At 48.9% G+C, this 17712-nt stretch overlaps 1 protein-coding gene across 9 annotated transcripts in view; it reads left to right on the top strand.

The window, feature by feature from the left end:
* The window catches only part of Ctif (cap binding complex dependent translation initiation factor), a 271536-nt gene that overhangs the window by 60990 nt on the left and 192834 nt on the right, over positions 1 to 17712 (top strand). For 8 of the 9 annotated variants that reach the window (XM_076555521.1, XM_015992666.3, XM_006973835.4 and 5 more), the window contains exon 3: positions 13680 to 13754. The exons of the other annotated variant lie outside the window; for it this stretch is intronic. In XM_076555521.1, coding sequence (XP_076411636.1) covers positions 13680 to 13754 — 75 coding nt within the window. The remainder of the gene's footprint in view (positions 1 to 13679; positions 13755 to 17712) is intronic. 9 annotated transcript variants of the gene reach the window in all.

Here is a 17712-nt window from a genome sequence, read left to right as displayed (position 1 = left end):
AGTCCAGGGCAAGATACAGCCCCACCACCACCACCACCACCACCACCACCACCACCACCATCACCACATAGATCTTCCTCCAACAAGGCCCCGCCATCCACAATTCTGCCACCTCCCCATAGTCTGCTCAGAATCCGAATCCATCCATGGACTCAGCAGTTCATTTCATCAGTGTTAGCATGCTCTGTCTCGGGAAATGTCCTTGTACACACACAGAGGTCTGGCTAATCTCCTACCTATTTCTAAATCAAACTGATTTCAAAAGAAGGAAATGCTGTAGATACACGGAAACGTCTGAGCTGATGTCCTCAGTTACACCACAGGTGTAACTCTATGGGCCTAACGTGGCACTTGGTGCCATACACTGCCTGCTTCCTGTGTGGACCTGGGGCCCACAGTAGGGCATTCTTGGAAGGTTTCTCCAGCTGAAATACACTCTTGCAAGGAGAGAGTCCGAGGAAGCCAGCAGGCCTCGCCTGACAAGCAACCTGTGGGAGCAGGAGAGTCTGGGTCCAGAGCAGTTGTTGTGAGACGCTTTGAGAAGAAGGGGCCTTCCTATACCCCTTGTCTGCCTGAGGACTGCTGAGCTCTGTGTGTGTGTGTGTGTGTGTGTGTGTGTGTGTGTGTGTGTGTGTGTGTGTGTGTGTCAGAGAGACAGAGAGACAGAGACAGAGAGAGGAGGGAGGGTGAGCAGGGAGGGTGAACAGGTAGTGGAATGTCCACAGGCTAGCTCTGCACTTCTTCCTGCTGCTGGCTCAGATGGACCTGACTTGCACTTAGATGCCTAGATCTGCGATAGATCCCGATAGCCAGGCCTCTGGAGGGGCTTTAGATGGATGTTAAGGTTTGCAGTCAGGGGAACCGCCCTTTGTTGACATTAGGGCACAGTCCTTAAACGTTTTGCCTGCTCTGAAGTTGGACGAGAGTGCAAACGCCTTGCATGATTGCAGACCATCCGCTACTGGAGGGAGCGGGACGTGTCCCCAGTCCCTCTCAAGTCCCTCTCCCCAGGCCCCCAAACATCCAGAGGAGGGACAGTGGTGGCCACCTTTACTCGGGGACAAGGTTAGACCCATCTTCCAGAGACATTTGTTTAAAAAAATAATCGCTATTGACACAGCTCTGTAGGAAATAGTTCTGCTAATGCACTTTGCCTGTTTTTATTTAATCTGATGACTTTTTTAAATGGAATTTTAAAAACACAGACACACAAAGAATGTCTCTGTCTGCCTGTCTGTGGTGATGTTTTGATATTTCTGAGAAAGAAAATTCGTTAAAATTCTTGGTAACCTTGAGAAGAAAGTTTTAGGAGGTGGAAAAGAATATTCTTCTATTGGTGATTTTTTTTTAATCTGAGCAATGATAGTGAACATTTAGAAGGAAAATGCCTCATGATACTTGCACAATTGTGTTCTCCATCCCTCACCTAGCAACACTAGAAAGACAGACAAGTGGATAGGTTGAGAGAGAGAGAGAGAGAGAGAGAGAGAGAGAGAGAGAGAGAGAGAGAGATGGAGAAACAGATTTTTCATTTTTCATTGCTGTAATGGAATGCCTGGACTTTCTTTTCTGTCATGTTTCAGTCATAGTCAGCCGGCTTACTGTTTCTGGGCTGCAGTGAGGCAGAACATGGCAGAGAACATGGGGAAAGAAAGCTGTATACCCCCTGGCAGACAGGAGAAAGAGACAGCTGAAGAGGCTGGAGAAAATACACACCCTTCAAAGACATGGCCCTGCTTCCTCCAATCATGTCCTACCTCTCAGTTTCCACTTAAGTGTGGATGGATCCACTGATTTGATCAGCACCCTACAATTACTTCTCCAAAGCCTTGCCTTTGAGAATATATTGGAGACCAAGCCTTCAACCATGAGGCTTTGGAAGATATCCAAACTACACCATATGGGTGGATAGGTAGATGATAGGTAGATAGATAAGTAGATGGATGGATGGATGGATGGATGGATGGATGGATGGATGGATGGATGGATGGATGGATGGATGGGTGGGTATAATAGATAAATAGATGGACAGATAGTTTCCCTTCTCTAAGATGATGTGATAGTTATTATTTGTCAACTTGAAAGAGTCTAGGATCACCTGGGAGATGGGCCTCTAGGCATGCCTACGAATGATTGTCTTTGATTATAGAGAATGATGTGGGAAAGCCCATCTTGACTGTGGGCAGAACCATTCCCTGGGCAAGGGATCCTGAACTGGACAAAGCAGAGAAAGTGAGCTGAGCACTAATACAAGTTCACTGCTCTGTGTTCTCCATTGCGATGTGATGGGACCACAAACTCTTGTCCGCTGACCTCCCACCATGACAGGCTGTACTCTTGAACTGTAAACCAGGACAGACCCTCTCCTGTGAGATGTTGTCATAGTGAGTTATCACTACAACAAGAAAAGTGATGAAAAGAAACAAGTAACCATGTATGTTTGTAGTATCCCAATTCTTCCCTAAAGCCACATTTAAAATTGCACCCTTTCGCCAACATTAGATGGCCTTTTCTCTTGCACAAGTGTGGCATCTACGCATGGAGACACACATGCTACACACATCAATTTTTAAAAAATTAAAGTCTTTTAAAAAGTCTTTTAATGGATTCTGAGTTCTCAAAGTCACATCTTAAACATTTTCCTTGGAGCTGGAGAGATGGCTCAGAGATTAAGAGCACTGGCTGCTCTCCCAGAGGACCTGGGTTCACTCACCAGCACCCACATGACAGCTCACAGCCATCTGTTACTCTAGTTCCAACGGATCCAATGCCCTCTTCCAGCTTCTGCAAGCACCATTCATGTATGTGTACAAAGATATACATGCAGACAAAATATCCACACACATAAGATAATTTTTTAATTAAATTAAAGGTTGTCCTCACTTCATCCTTAGGAGAATGACTTTTGTTCTTCATGTGGCAAATTGAGACACAGACTTAGAAAGTGGTCAAAGCCCTCTTCTTTCTTGGTGTTGGAGGCCCACCCCCATCCCACCTTCTTGTTCCCAGCTGTGAAGGATAGTGTCAAGACGTTAATGTATAGAAGATAATTAGGACTCAGTCTCATTGGCCATTGGCTCTTTGTAGGGGAGGTGGGGACGCCATGGTGGGAAATGAGTGGCACCTCTGATGTTGGTAGGTGATCGGATGATAATTCACCAAGGCAGCATTTGCAACCAGCTAAGCAGGATCATAAGGACGTTTTAGAAAATGTTGATGACTGGTCCCTACAACCAGAGATGCGGTTGAATGAGGAAGAACCTGAATAGTAACCTATGTGTAGGCCCCTGTGACTCTGATATTCTGGTAGGGTTAACACCTCAGGTGGGACATGGCTTTCTTCCTTCTCCAAGGCCAGATGCCTCCTGATGGGCTCTCTTGGGAGGGCAGAATGTGTGAATGTGGTCAACAGCTGGCACATTTATTAAAGGCACAGTTTCTAATAAACTCTTTCAAACAGGTTGAATTAAGGGCTACAGAGCCTGAAGACAGCTTCCTGAAGTCCTTTTTGATGCTGGGAGACAGGCAAACGTCCTGGGTTCTGTCTAAATTCCAAGGATTCTTTAATGAAGACGCTTGGCAGCGCTAATCTGTGGGAGGGGATGAAAGCATTCATTGGCTTCCTGGCTCCTTCTCATGTGGCTTTCCTCCTTTCCCTCCATGTTCCTCCTGCCATCCTGCCTCCCTGTTCACCTGCCCACCATCCCTTCATCCCCTGGCTATTCCATTTTTATATGTATATTTTTCCCTATCCTGGGATCCATTTTCACAGCTGTCTTGGCTCAGTGGTGGGCCAGCCATGAAAGGCTTAATGGAAGTGAATGAATAGAACCATGAGTGGCTGGGCATTGGAAATTCATTATTTGCTTCTTATTATTATTTCTTTTAATTTCATGAGCATTTTTGTGCATGTCACACAAGAATCAAATATCTACCAGGCGGTGGTGGCACACATCTTTAATCCCAGCACTCAGGAGGCAGTGACAGGTGAATCTCTGAGTTTGAGGCCAGCCTGGTCTACAGAGCTAGTTCCAGGACAGCCAAGGATACACAGAGAAACCCTGTCTCAAAAAGCAAACAAACAAAAACCAATAAATGTTCCCTTCAATACAACCTTTCCACAGCCGTGCGTCTGTTGACTTTCTCACCCATTTAGAGGTCTTCTGATAATACAACTTACAGAAATACACTATTTCAGAAATCATACAGCACTCACATTTCCCCAGACCCATAGACCCGAGGATTTTTCCAGGCTTATGCATCCAGTGTGCTGTTAAGTGGCTATCCAGTGGTTCATAGTGGGTGCCTGGTTAGCCCTTCATTCAGTGTGAGGAGCCCACTTGACCTGCCAGTTTCCCCTGGGAATGCATGACACGTTAGTGCGGTGGTAGTTAGTGCGGTGGTAGTTAGTGTGGTGGTAGTTAGTGTGGTGGTAGTTAGTGTGGTGATAGTTAGTGTGGTAGTAGTTAGTGTGATGGTAGTTAGTGTGATGGCAGTTAGTGCGGTGGCAGTTAGTGCGGTGGTAGTGCGATTGTAGTTAGTGCGATGGTAGTTAGTGCGATGGTAGTTAGTGCGGTGGTAGTTAGTGCGGTGGTAGTTAGTGCGGTGGTAGTTAGTGCGGTGGTAGTTAGTGCGGTGGTAGTTAGTGCGGTGGTAGTTAGTGCGGTGGTAGTTAGTGCGGTGGTAGTTAGTGTGGTGGTGGTTAGTGCGGTGGTGGTTAGTGTGGTGGTAGTTAGTGCGGTGGTAGTTAGTGCGGTGGTAGTTAGTTAGTGCGGTGGTAGTTAGTGTGGTGGTAGTTAGTGCGATGGTGGTTAGTGCGGTGGTAGTTAGTGCGATGGTAGAAGGATTTGCTTCCTTCTACACAAATCAAGCATTTCTTTGGGTAGGTGCTTGGGAGTGGAATTCATTTTAGTGACTCTCGGCAAACTGTTCTCCAGAAATGACTGTTCTGTCCTTCATAACTGCACGAGTGTGTGGGGACAGCCACCACTTTATTCTGTACTGTCCATCTTCTAGTGAGACTGAATACTTTTTAACTGACTTACTGGTCATGTTTTCCCAATATGTTAAATTTCATTTTGGTAAAATTTATTTCTGTTTTAAAGCAACAATTGGAAAAACAAAGACTACTGGGAAACCAGGGAAAAAAAATCCACTCTCATTTTGTGACAAGGACTGATGATAATTGTTACGAATTTTTTTTTTGTTCACCTTTTACAAAGTTGCTCTGCTAATATACATACATTTTAGCTTGCTTGTTTGTTTAGTGTGATCTCCTATACATTGTTAGGTGATGGCTTTTAGGATAAAATGCAGTTGTTTAAATTTGTTCTTTTTTTGCTGCCTGCTGGTGGCCCAGAAGTCGATATAACTCAAGCTAACATTTATTCATTCAGGCAGAGGTGTAGGCTCTGGAACACAGTGATAGGCAGAACCAGCTATGATCCCTGCCTTGCCAGAACTTGCTTTCTGGTAGGAAGGATGGGAAATAGGGTGATGGGAGCAGGCATTGAAGCCAGAAGGGGATGGAGGCCAGGGCTGTTGGAAGGAGGCTTTGGAGAGAAGATTTGGAGGCCGTGAGAGAGTGGGGTTACTTAGGAACGAGTACTCCATGTAGAGGGAAGGACCAAAGCAGAGCTCTGGAATGGAGATGTAGACGACATTGAGACACAGGGCAGAGGTCAGTCTGGCCAGCGCAGAGCACAGGAGAGATGTGGCCAGTGAACTGGGCATCAGGACCTCCTTAAGGCCTGGAGAGAACTCTGTCACTTTGAAAGACAGTGGAGGGTCCCAGCATGTGGACCTTCATAAAACCCCGTGGGTAGCCCTGAATCCCCTAGCTTAAGAATCCTTGAGTCAGATGACCTTGTGTGTGTGTGTGTGTGTGTTTGTGTGTGTGTGTGTGTGTGTGTGTGTGTATTTCATTTTGAAATAATTTTAAAAATACACAAAGTCCCAATAATACTGTACAGAGAATTCACGCATAGCCTTCACCCCATGGCCCTAATTGTTAATATAACACATTTTACTCTGCCTCTAAACATATATTTATATATTTACTATATATACATTTGTTGCTTTTAAAGGAATAATTGGAAGAACAACATATACATACATACATACACGTATGACTTCTCTCTGAATTGTTTGCAGACATGAGACCCCTTTATCCCTAGTCACTTCAGTGTATTCCTAAGGACAAGAAAGGTGCCATGGTCCCAGTGGAGGGAATAAGGACAGCTATTGCTCTCTTGCTTCATCTGTGGACCTTTATTTCACCAGCTCTCCAATAAGACCCTTGGAGCTGTTAGTTTCTCTAATCTCTGTGGCCAAATACACGACATAAGCTGTTCTGGGATGGAAGGCTTCTAGAGGAATGGTTCCATGGTTGCTTGGCTCCTGTTTCTGGGCCTGTAGTGAGCTCCAGTACCGTGGCGAAGGCATCACCAGAGGAAAGCCGCTGTCCTCCTGGTAGCCAGGAAGCAAAGAGAGACAGGAAGGGACTGGGACAGGGATTGACTTCCTCCCATTAGACCACACCTCCCAATAATCCCACTGTAGTGTGAATCTACCAAGCAATTACCCATCAGATCAAGGCCTCAGGATCCAGTCACCGCTCGACAAATAGAACACAGCGGTGGGGGGGGGGGGGCTGTCCCTAACTTTTGAGTGTTCGTGGAAGATCCTTCATATCCAAACTATAGCAATAGCAAAAAAGAAACCAACAAAAACCAAATCTGGTTAGAACACTGAAACCAAAACTGAGCATTGCATTTAGAATCAGCCTTCTTTTTTTTTTTTTCCTCTTCGAGTTCATAGCTATTTCTGCCCTTAGCCCATTCTGCCACTTTTTGATGGTGTAATCCTGGACAAGTTACTTAATCATACTGTGCCCAAGTGTCCACATGTGCCAAATAGAGAAAATAAAAGCATCCAGGAGGGCTTGAGGACCAAATGTTAACACGCTGACAGCTTTAACATGAAAGCCGCATTGATTCTTGTGATTAATCCTTGACTATACATGTTGCAAGTAGCCTTCAGCTGCCTGCCTGCCTTCCATCCGTTCTTCCTTCCATCACTCCTTCCTTCCTCCATTCTTTCCTTCCATCCTTCCTTCCATCTATCCTTCTTTCTTTCCTTCCTTCCTTCCTTCCTTCCATCTATCCTTCTTTCCTTCCTTCCTTCCTTCCTTCCTTCCTTCCTTCCTTCCTTCCTTCCTTCCTTCCTTCCTTCCTTCCTTCCTTCCCTTCTGACTCCTCTCACATACACAGGAGTTTTAAATGTTGATGGTTGATGTAGTTTGAACCTGTCTCAGGGCTTTGAGTCAACTTGGAACGTGTTTCCCAGGAATAGCACATGATAAACATCTAGGACAATCTTTTCTTCACGTGGTTATTGATGAGTCTCTCCTAACCTCTGTTTTTAAATCCTGTCTTTATCAGGCAGATGTGGTGGCACACACTGTAACCCCAGCACTTGGATGAAGAAGTTAGGAGGATCGGTAGTTTGAGGCAGCCTGGACTACATGAAGTCTTGTCAACAAAGAGCAAACTTACCATATACTAAGTTCTCATCTGCACACTAATTGTTTAGGGCCTTGGGTTTTTGTTTTTTGTTTTTTGTTTTGGTTGTTTTGGTTTTGTTTTTGTTTAGTGGGGGCTTTTCTGTGCGTGTGATTTTGTTCCTCTATTGATTCAACATATGGTGGCATGGTTTGAGTGTAAAATATCCTCCACAGGATTCTTAAACGTGTAAAGAGTCTTTCTCTGTCCTACCAGCTTCCAAATAATGACATGGAGACTTCTTATTAATTATGAAAGCTTGGCCTATAGCTTAGGCTTGTTCCTAACTAGCTCTTATAACTTAAATTAACCCATTTACATTAATCTACATTCTGCCACGTGGCTTGTGGCTATTAGCTCTCTTCCTGCACATCCTGCTTGCTTTGTGTCTCCTGGTGTCTCCACTTTTCTTCTTTCCAGAGTCCCTCCTGTCCCCAGAAGGTCCTACCTATACCTCCTGCCTAGCTATCGGCCATTCAGCTCTTTATTACACCAATCACAGCAATATCTCATCACACCGTGTACAAATATCCCACAACACAAGTGCTTGAATGCTTGGTCTCTGACTGCTGATGTTTGGGAGGTTATGGGATCATTAGAAGGTGGAGGCTTGCTAGGGCACCTGGATCACTGAAGGTGGACCTGGAGATGTAGTAGCCTGGCCTCGCTTCCTGTTCACTCTCTGCTTCCTGATCCTCTGAGATGTGAAGAGTCCCAGCCTTAGTTTTCACCACCATAAACTCCACCTGGATGAACTGCATACCCCAAAGCTGTGAGCTAGAGCAAACCCTTCATCCCTAAGTTACTTTGTCAGGTATGGGCAGAGTGATGAGAAAAGTAACTAATACCTGGACCTGATGCTACTCTGTCATCAGCTTTGATGTTGGGTGGGGCTAGTCCCTGGGGGCTTCGACACTGAAAAGTGCATGCGTGTGTGTGCGTGTGCGTGTATGTGTGGGTGTGGGTGTGGGTGTGGGTGTGTGGGTGTGTGTGACTTTACCATCAGCCTGCCCTACTCCAAACCTCCTCCTCTAGTGCTCAATACCATGTGGACTTCCCCATTCTTCCCAAAGTTTGCTAAAAAGTGTTGCCCAACCTGGAGTGCAAATGACTGGTAACGGACTGTAACTGCTTGAATTGTTCGGTATCTTTTAATGTACAGATTAAGAGCAGAGAATGGTGGAATGAGCATTTTGAGTTCAGAATAAACATCTAATACTCCAGTGTTTGTCAAATCTTAACCCCATGTCCTATAGTCATTCCAGATTTTTAAATTAAGATATAAATTACAGCAGCTATGACGGAAGGTCTAAAGCCGTGGGATGTGCACTCCATGCGCGTTTTTCCCACATGCACCATTTTCCTGTGTGTCCTGATTCTTTTGCTGGAAGACCTTTGCAAGGTGGATACCACCCCCAGTCCCTAGAGGACCTTCATGGTCCAGAGGTCTGAGATGTGAGCTCATTTGCCCTCAAGGACAAGGGATCTATGTGTGCGGATTCAGGCTGGAACTGAGAATTTGAGAGGAGGGGCCCACTCCGCCCTAGAGTCGTCCCAGCAGATTCAGCTAGGTTTGGGGGAGTCTACCTGGAGCTCTCTAGGCAGCATCTCAGAAGGACCAAAGGAAGCAGGCAATACAGGCTATAACATGAGAAAAAAAGAAAACGCTAAGGGTGACATCCAGCCATAGGCTGGTGGAGTTTTTGGAGAGGAGTTCCCAGAGCTTTGAGGACCAGGGCTTTAAGGACACACATCCCTGTGACTCTGGCAGCCATATGGAAATGGCAGCCCAGGCTTTTGCAGGGCTGGACCATTCAAGTAGGAGCTCCGCAAGACTAGTGGGTGACTGGGTGATCATTCATGCTTGATGGCTCCCTTGGGTGCCAGGGGTACTGCTCAGGCAGAACCACAATCCCTGTTCTGCTGGGAGCTGGGCTTGTGTCAGGACTCAGTGGGTCTGATGGTTCTGCGGGTGCCATCACCGTGTTCGCCTTTCCCTACATGGAGCACCCACTTTCTGCTGCTTGCCCCTCACGCTCTAGTCCCTTCCTTCATTTCCAACTTCGAGACCACTGAGAAACATGGAACCTGGCCCTGACCCACTACCCCCTGGGCCAGCTCTGCCTCCCTAGCCTCTCCACGGAGGGGCTGCCTGGTGAGAGCTATGCTGTGTCCGTGGGGGAAATGGCGCTGACTCTTAGAGCCTCACAGCTGAAGTGTGCCTCCAAGCTGCCCACTGCCTCCATTTTGATCCCACCAGCTCTGGATCACCCTTCTCTGGGAACCCTGAGAGTGTTCTCCTGGGCCATCCATGCCCTTCCCTTCCCAGCCCCTGTGGAGATCATGTTTTTCCTCATTTCTGTGTCATGTCCTCATCCCTCTCCACGCTGCTGCTGGCAGGCATGTTGCCCCGCTTGTTCTGGCATACGCTCTGTAAGGAGGAACTCAGGAAGTGATCTGGTGGATACAATAGAGCTGCCTTGCTAGGCCTGGGCCGGCTCACTGGGGGATGTGCTTGCACACAGATGTATGTAGAGCCTCCCTAGCAGGAGCTGCCCTCGCCTGCAAGTCGCCACATTATGGGATGTCTCATCCATGCTGTCCAGCCAGTGTCTGAGATTCCTAGAAGGAGAGAGGCTAGCAATCACCTTACTCCTTTGCTGTGTCCTTGCATGGCTTCAGGGATTTGGATCTGTCTGGTATAGTGAAGGGATGACAGACAGATGGACACACGGACACAAAGCTGGGGTTTGGGTGGTCGGGGCTATCAGATGGAGAAACTTCAGCACTCTGGTAGTTTGGCTTGTTTATTATAGAAGTTGAACAGAGAGGCAGGGTTATTGCATACAACTGAACAGAGAGGCGGGGTTATTATCACATACAACTGAACAGAGAGGCGGGGTTATTATTGCATACAACTGAACAGAGAGGCGGGGTTATTATCACATACAACTGAACAGAGAGGTGGGGTTATTATCGCATACAACTGAACAGAGAGGTGGGGTTATTATTGCATACAACTGAACAGAGAGGTGGGGTTATTATTGCATACAACTGAACAGAGAGGCGGGGTTATTATCGCATACAACTGGACAGAGAGGCGGGGTTATTGCATACAACTGAACAGAGAGGCGGGGTTATTATCGCATGCAACTGAACAGAGAGGCAGGATTATTATTGCATACAACTGAACAGAGAGGCGGGGTTATTATCGCATACAACTGAACAGAGAGGCGGGGTTATTATTGCATACAACTGGACAGAGAGGCAGGGTTATTATCACATACCACTGAACAGAGAGGCGGGGTTATTATTGCATACAACTGAACAGAGAGGCGGGGTTATTATTGCATACAACTGAACAGAGAGGCAGGATTATTGCATACAACTGAATAGAGAGGCGGGGTTATTATTGCATACAACTGAACAGAGAGGCAGGGTTATTATCACATACAACTGAACAGAGAGGCGGGGTTATTATTGCATACAACTGAACAGAGAGGCAGGATTATTGCATACAACTGAATAGAGAGGCGGGGTTATTATTGCATACAACTGAACAGAGAGGCGGGGTTATTATTGCATACAACTGAACAGAGAGGCAGGATTATTGCATACAACTGAATAGAGAGGCAGGGTTATTATCACATACAACTGAACAGAGAGGCGGGGTTATTATTGCATACAACTGAACAGAGAGGCAGGATTATTGCATACATTATGGTGCACAGCTGGACCAAGGAAGTGTGTTTATCTTACCGCAGTAGAAGCAACCTCAGTAGGGAGCAGTGTTCAGGCTGTAAACATCCAGCAGGGGGAGCTCTGATGGACATTTTCTACACACACTGTCAACACTTGCTCTAGGTCCCCCAAGGAAGGCTTTGCCGTCCCCTTGAGCCTGAGGCCATAGGGTCCTTGACACTGCTGTGCCTATGTGAACAACACACATTCACTCACTCAGGGCTTCCCTCACACCCTGTGCTCCTCGACTGTACCTACCCTGTCAGCCTCAGCTGACTCCACCCAGGAGAGGAGTTGTGCCAAGATGTAAAGCAAAGGAATGCTCTTAATATATGTCTGTGTATGTCTTCATATATATATATATATATGTGTGTGTGTGTGTGTATGTATGTATATATATGTATATATGTGTGTGTATGTATATATATGTATATATGTGTATATATATATATATATATATATATATATAACTTTTGCTTTTTGAAATTATTTTAGACTCATAGCGAAAGTGCAATAGTAGTTCCAAGTGGTCCACATCACCCAGGTTCACACAACCATGGCACAAGCATCAGAATGAAGAACCATGTCCTTCTATCCTGAGATTCAAATTTGTATTTAATGTCCATGTTTTCCTGTCTGGTATTTCCTTGGATTTGTTTGTTTGTTTGTTTGTTTTTTGAGACAGGGTTTCTCTGTGTAGCTTAGCACCTTTCCTGGAACTCTGTAGCCCAGGTGGGCCTCGAACTCACAGAGATCCATCCGCCTGCCTCTGTCTCCCAAGTGCTGGGATTAAAGGCATGCGCCACCACCGCCTGGCTGGGGTTTTCCTTTTCTTATACAGTCTTGACATTTTGGTGACACCTGTGATTTTGGTGGAAGTCAGTAATCTGGGTTGTCTGGTATTTTTCATGATCACTTTAAAGCTGGCACTGGTGGCGGGCGGTGGGGGGGGGGGGGATCCCTCGAAAGTGTTATGCCCTGCTCAGCATGCAGTATCAGGGGCCCGAGCTGCTGCTGTGTGTCACTGGAGTATTGATCTTAGGTGGTTAAAGTGGTGGCTGGGGGGCTTCTCTGTTGTTAATTAGTTAATCTTTGGGGAGAAGTGCCTTGAGACTATCCAAGGAAATATAATCCTGGGAATTGATTATCTGTATAAAAGACCTAAGAGGCTAAATTACCAGAAAGTAGCAGCTGCTTACAGGTCCCATTTTCCACCTCTTAACATGAGGCCCAAGGAAGAAGATGGTATTTCCAGAGGCCAGGGTCAAGGTCATGTGTGCAAGCCTATGGGGCGAGGGCTGGAGCAGCGAAGACTGCCCACTTGGTGTTAGGTATGCCTTTAGAAGTAGAGACAGGGCACGCCCGACTTTTCCCGTCTTCTGTCTTGAGAAGCCTAGCCTGAGTCCAGATCACCAGGGAACCTGAGAGGCGTCACAATGTAAGGTCTTTCCTGCCCTAGGCATACTGACCTCAGCCACAGTGTGCCTTGCTGGCCTGGAGCCCTCCCTAGTCAGCTTTTACTGAGGTTGTACTCTTTCTGCGATGCATGCCACTTGGAGTGAAGGCTGAGGTCAGTGTGTGGCAGAGGTTGGCTCATGTCTAACAGCACCTTGAAGCTAGCACGCACTTGGCAGTGGGCTGTCGTCCTGCTTCCGCGTGTCTGTGCAATGACGGGAGTCCTGGACGGCTTCACGGAGTTGTCCAGCGTTGTCGTGGCCATGGAACGGACAACAGCGTGGGAGAGAGCACATGGATTTCGGTGGCTTCCAGTGCAGCTCCTGGGAGTTTGTCAAAATGCTGATCCTTGGCCCCAGCCCCACAGACTCTGAGTCACCGATAGAGAGTGAGGCCTAGGGCCCTCCAAATGACAGACTTGGGGAACTCACGTGTAGGTGGTCGTCAGCCACACGTTGGGACATTCCTCAGCTTGAGCTAGTCTTCTGAGACCTGTCTGCAGTTTCTCCACGATGCCAGATCCATAGTCATCTGGAGCTGGGTGTATAGAGCTATACACACTTGCTGCCTTCCAGCTCCAGCCGTGACCCTTAGCAGGAGAGACAGCCAGCATGGCTGGAGCCTGGCCAGATGGTCAGAGGTGACACTGACTGTCCAGAATAACTAGGTGTTATGTTTGGTTTGACTTTAAAGATGGAGCTGGAACGTTATCTTTTTGTGAACTTAGGGCTTCCCCAGGCATGGAGCCAGGGGCCACCTTGATGTGGTGTTTAGATAGGCCACCTCGGGCCTGCTCGTCTTCAGGGGTGGGTTTGCCACTGAAAAGGCCAAGTCGGACTTCCTAATGAGCGAGCCTGCTGGGAGGCAGAGTGGGGGTGAGAACGCGCCCTGCAGTCACTAACCCCTCCTTTCTGCCTGCAGTGGACCTCGGACTGCAGAGAGCAACTAGACAGCGGAGGCTGTTCCTTCTCCAGAGGGCGGGCCCCGCCACAGCAGGTAGGGAACCAGCTCTGTCCTCCATCTGGGAGCTGCCACGTGGGCCTTGCTTTTCTGGGAGCCTGGGGCTGGCCCTTGGGTGGCTCATGGATGATGGGAATTAGGGGAGCAAGCAGAAAGATGGGAGCAAGGAGGGTGGGGGGCCGGTAGGAAGCCTCCCGTGATTCCTTGGCCACCTTGGACGGCCCCACCCGCAACACGTGGATTCTGAAGACTACTCTTCCTTTTATGGAATCCTGCATCTGGTAACAACCTAGATGTCCACTGAGAGGAGGGTGGTGAGACGCTCTGTGATGTATCATTTTAAGAAATACTGTATGGGATCAGGTCAGCAAACGGGAATCTGGGTGCTGATGCTGGTGGTCCCACAAGCCCTGGGACTCAGGGTTTTGAAGTTGATGATGGGGTGCTTTGGAAATCCCTTTTCTGGGTCTACGAAGGGCTGGGCCAGTAGAACATGTGGAGAATCTCAGAGGTCTGGACTCCTCAGTCTGCAGCTGTTCTGGGGCAAGGGGTGTGTGTTCTCCTGCCCAGACATTCTGGAACTTCAAGGGCCAGGGGTTCCTGGGGGGCTGTGTGGCCAGGAGAGAAGGGAGGCAGCCGCTCCTGGAGAGCTGTCCTGGTGACCTAGGTGGGCTACCTTTCCAGCTGCCCTCACCGATAGCTTGTGCCTGCCTGTGAAAAACCACGGGGTTAGGATCTGAAGAAATCACTCTCCCTAGCCAAGCCCCGCCTCAGAGCTGGCCTCTTCCCACCTCAGATTCCACAGCTCCTGATCCTACAGTTGCTTCAGGGACACATTGCCTGGCCCACCAGCTTGGTCCTACCTCGGTCCCTTGTGCTAGTTAGAACTAATCCATTGCTCAGTGGTCAAGCACCTACTTAGCATGGGCAAGGCCCTAGCCTGCACCCCAGGCCCTAGCCTGCACCTCAGGCCCTAGCCTGCACCTCAGGCCCTAGCCTGCACCCCAGGCCCTAGCCTGCACCCCAGCCCTAGCCTGCACCCCAGGCCCTAGCCCGCACCCCAGGCCCTAGCCCGCACCCCAGCCCCTAGCCTGCACCCCAGCCCTAGCCCGCACCCCAGGCCCTAGCCTGCACCCCAGCACTGCAGGGATAAACAGCAAAGCAAAGCCCCCCCCCCCCGCCCCGCTGCCATCTCTATTCTGTCAAAGGAAGGTACTCAGTGTCCTCAGTTCTGAATCATTAGGCTCCGGGGCTTTGCTGCCCTAAGGTGTAGGGAAGACAGACAGACAACTGTCTTATAGTTCACTCTCATAACATTTCTGTAATTGTTTCCTTCTTAGTTAGGGTTTCTGTTGCTGTGATAAACACCATGACTAAAAGCAACTTAGGCAGGAAGGGGTTTACTTCCGCACTTCCAGATGCAGGCCGTCACTGAGGGAAGTCAGGCCAGGAACTCAAGCAGGGCAGGAACCTGGAGGCAGAAACCAAAGCAGAAATCATAGAGGAATGCTCTTCGTTGACTTGCTCAGCCTACTTTCTCAGACAACTCAGGACCACATGCCCAGAACTGGCACCACCCACAGTAGGCTGGGCCCTCCCACATCAATCACTAATCAAGAAAATGCCCAGCAGACTTGCCTATAGGCCAGTCTTATGAAGACATATTCTCAGTTGAGAGTCCCTCTTCCCAAATGACTCTAGCTGGTGTCAAGTTGACATGAAACTAATCAACGTGAGACTAATCCTTTTTTAATTTTTATGTTAATCATACGGAGTTTTTTTTATTTCATTATGGCCTTTCCATACATGTATATTAAACTGCGGGGACATAGCTCTGTGACAGATTAGGGGCAGGAGCCTAGATTCTGGTATCTGATCTGCTACTTGGTGGCCAACTCCTTCTTCCTCAGATGAAAAGAGAGGATTCTGGGTAGCCTCTGAGGGTCCTTTTGGCACATCTCTCCCATTTGTGGATGGGGTACACAAGAAGGGGCTTGTCCAGGTTGGCCTGTGCACCGTACCCAGGTCTCTTGACTGCCCAGTATCTACAGGGGGCGTCTGCCTGCCCCGTTGCCGCTCATGCACTTGGAAGGGCATCGCTTCCGGCTGTCTCCTTGGTGGGGGACCCCACCCAGTTTCTCTTGTCATCCTAGACTCTTCTAGCACATATAGGCTTGGATGTGGCTCCGAACAGGGATGGGGAGCCGGACAAGAACTGTGTGTTTCTCGATCAGTAGATGTCTAGTTCTGGAATTTTCCAGGGTAGGGTCCTTCATTCTCTCTGGTTTATTACTTTTTTCCCGAGCCCCCCTCTCTCTCTGCCCTTGCCTTCTTACACAGTCACTTCAGACAGGCTCCCCAGAGGCTGAGGAAGGCCCTTCTCCCAGCCCCTCACCATCCCCCACCCTGGTCTCCCCCGAGCTGTTCTTGCTCCACTGTTTATCCACTTAGAGCAGGTGAAGGGGTCGGACTAGGCAGTGTGGCAGGCGGGGTGGGGCTTTGTGGGGTGACTGTCCCCCAGTGGGCTCGTGTGTGGCTCTTCACTACCTAAGCACCTTGCATACACTGTGAGGTCCAGCTGACCACAGTCCCTGCTTTGGGGGAGGGACTGGGCAGTCTCCCAGGTGGCAGCTTTCTTCGGAATGAAGTATCACTGGGCGTAGAGAAGAAACTGAAATGCTGTCTTGGCAGGCTCGCTGTGGGGCAGGAACCTTGGGCTGGAGGTGACAATCTGAGCATTAGCCCACCTACTCGCTGGTCGTAGCTAGCAGTAATAGCACCAGCATTGCTACCACCTGACCCGGGGGCCTTTCTGGTCATCCTAGGAGGAGGAAGTACAGGAGAATCTAGGGCACACCCACACACAATGAGCAGCATCCACATGGCCCTATACCTTGAAGTTGGGCTGAGGACTGGCAGTGACTTTGCTGGAGGGCGGGAGAGGCTTGGCTTGCTGCATTGGGTTGAAGCACGTGTGGTACTGTAAAAACTGCTCCGAGCCAAGGCAGTGTAGTCAGGGGTCTAGGGTGAGGCCATGGTTCCTCCTTCAGGGACCTCACTCTCAAGGAGAAGGCCAAGACCCGGGTGGAAAAGAGCTCTGAGCTCAGAGACACATGTCCGTGGGGCAGTGGAGAGTTGTGTGGGCTACACAGGGCCATGGAGAGAGCACTTGTTGACAGAAGGCTGAGGTGCCACACTACCCTGCACGGGGAGGCAAGAGTGGCTGGCAGCACCTTGTGTCAGTAGCAAAAGGCTTGATGTGTAGAGTCAGGGTACTGGGTGACATGGGACAGCAGTCACAGGATGGAAGTCGGTTTCTCTCCTTCCCCTAGCCCAGGTGAGTATGGAGGAACAGTCTGACAGTTCAAGAAGGTCAGGCTGGCTCCAGGTTCCTCTCTGCGGGCCTGCCATTCTTGGGTGTGGTTTTTCTTCCATGACCCATGGCATCTCCTGCTACCTCTGTGCCCCACTGGTGGCAAGGCCACCCTAGGTCTCATCCTAGAATCTTGACTCTCCTCCAGAAGCAGCCATCCTATGAAGACCCCTGGGGAAGGTCACAGGAAAGCCCCGGGTATCCGGCCTGTGGCTGCCCCTGCCTGGCTTTGGGTTACTTGCAGGCTTTGGTTGAGGAGGACCACGGAACTGCCTTCTGAAGAGTGTATCAGTAGGCATGAACATCTTCCCCTGTTAGCACATCCAAATTCCTTACTGTACCCTTCTAGCGAGGTAGACATCCTCATACTAGTTCATGTCACAGTCAAGCTGTCTTCTGTTCCCACCTGCCCCCTCAGTAACCCTAAGAAAGGGGGTGCTACTGTCTCCACATCTCAGCGCTCCCTGGCATGGGGCCTCGCATGCACTGGCCAACTCTCAGGCTGTACAGGCATTCCTTGGCAGGCCCCTTCCTTCGGCCTCACAGAGTCTGTGAGCTCTCTGGGGTTAGGATGACAGGGTTGTTCTAAAAACCCATGTTCACCCATGGGGACAATTGCTT

The sequence above is a fragment of the Peromyscus maniculatus genome, chromosome 19 (genome assembly GCF_049852395.1).
Source record: "Peromyscus maniculatus bairdii isolate BWxNUB_F1_BW_parent chromosome 19, HU_Pman_BW_mat_3.1, whole genome shotgun sequence".
NCBI classification, from domain to species: domain Eukaryota; kingdom Metazoa; phylum Chordata; class Mammalia; order Rodentia; family Cricetidae; genus Peromyscus; species Peromyscus maniculatus.
The sequence above is the reverse complement of the archived record's forward strand: the minus strand, read 5'-3'. Positions and strand labels throughout refer to the sequence as shown.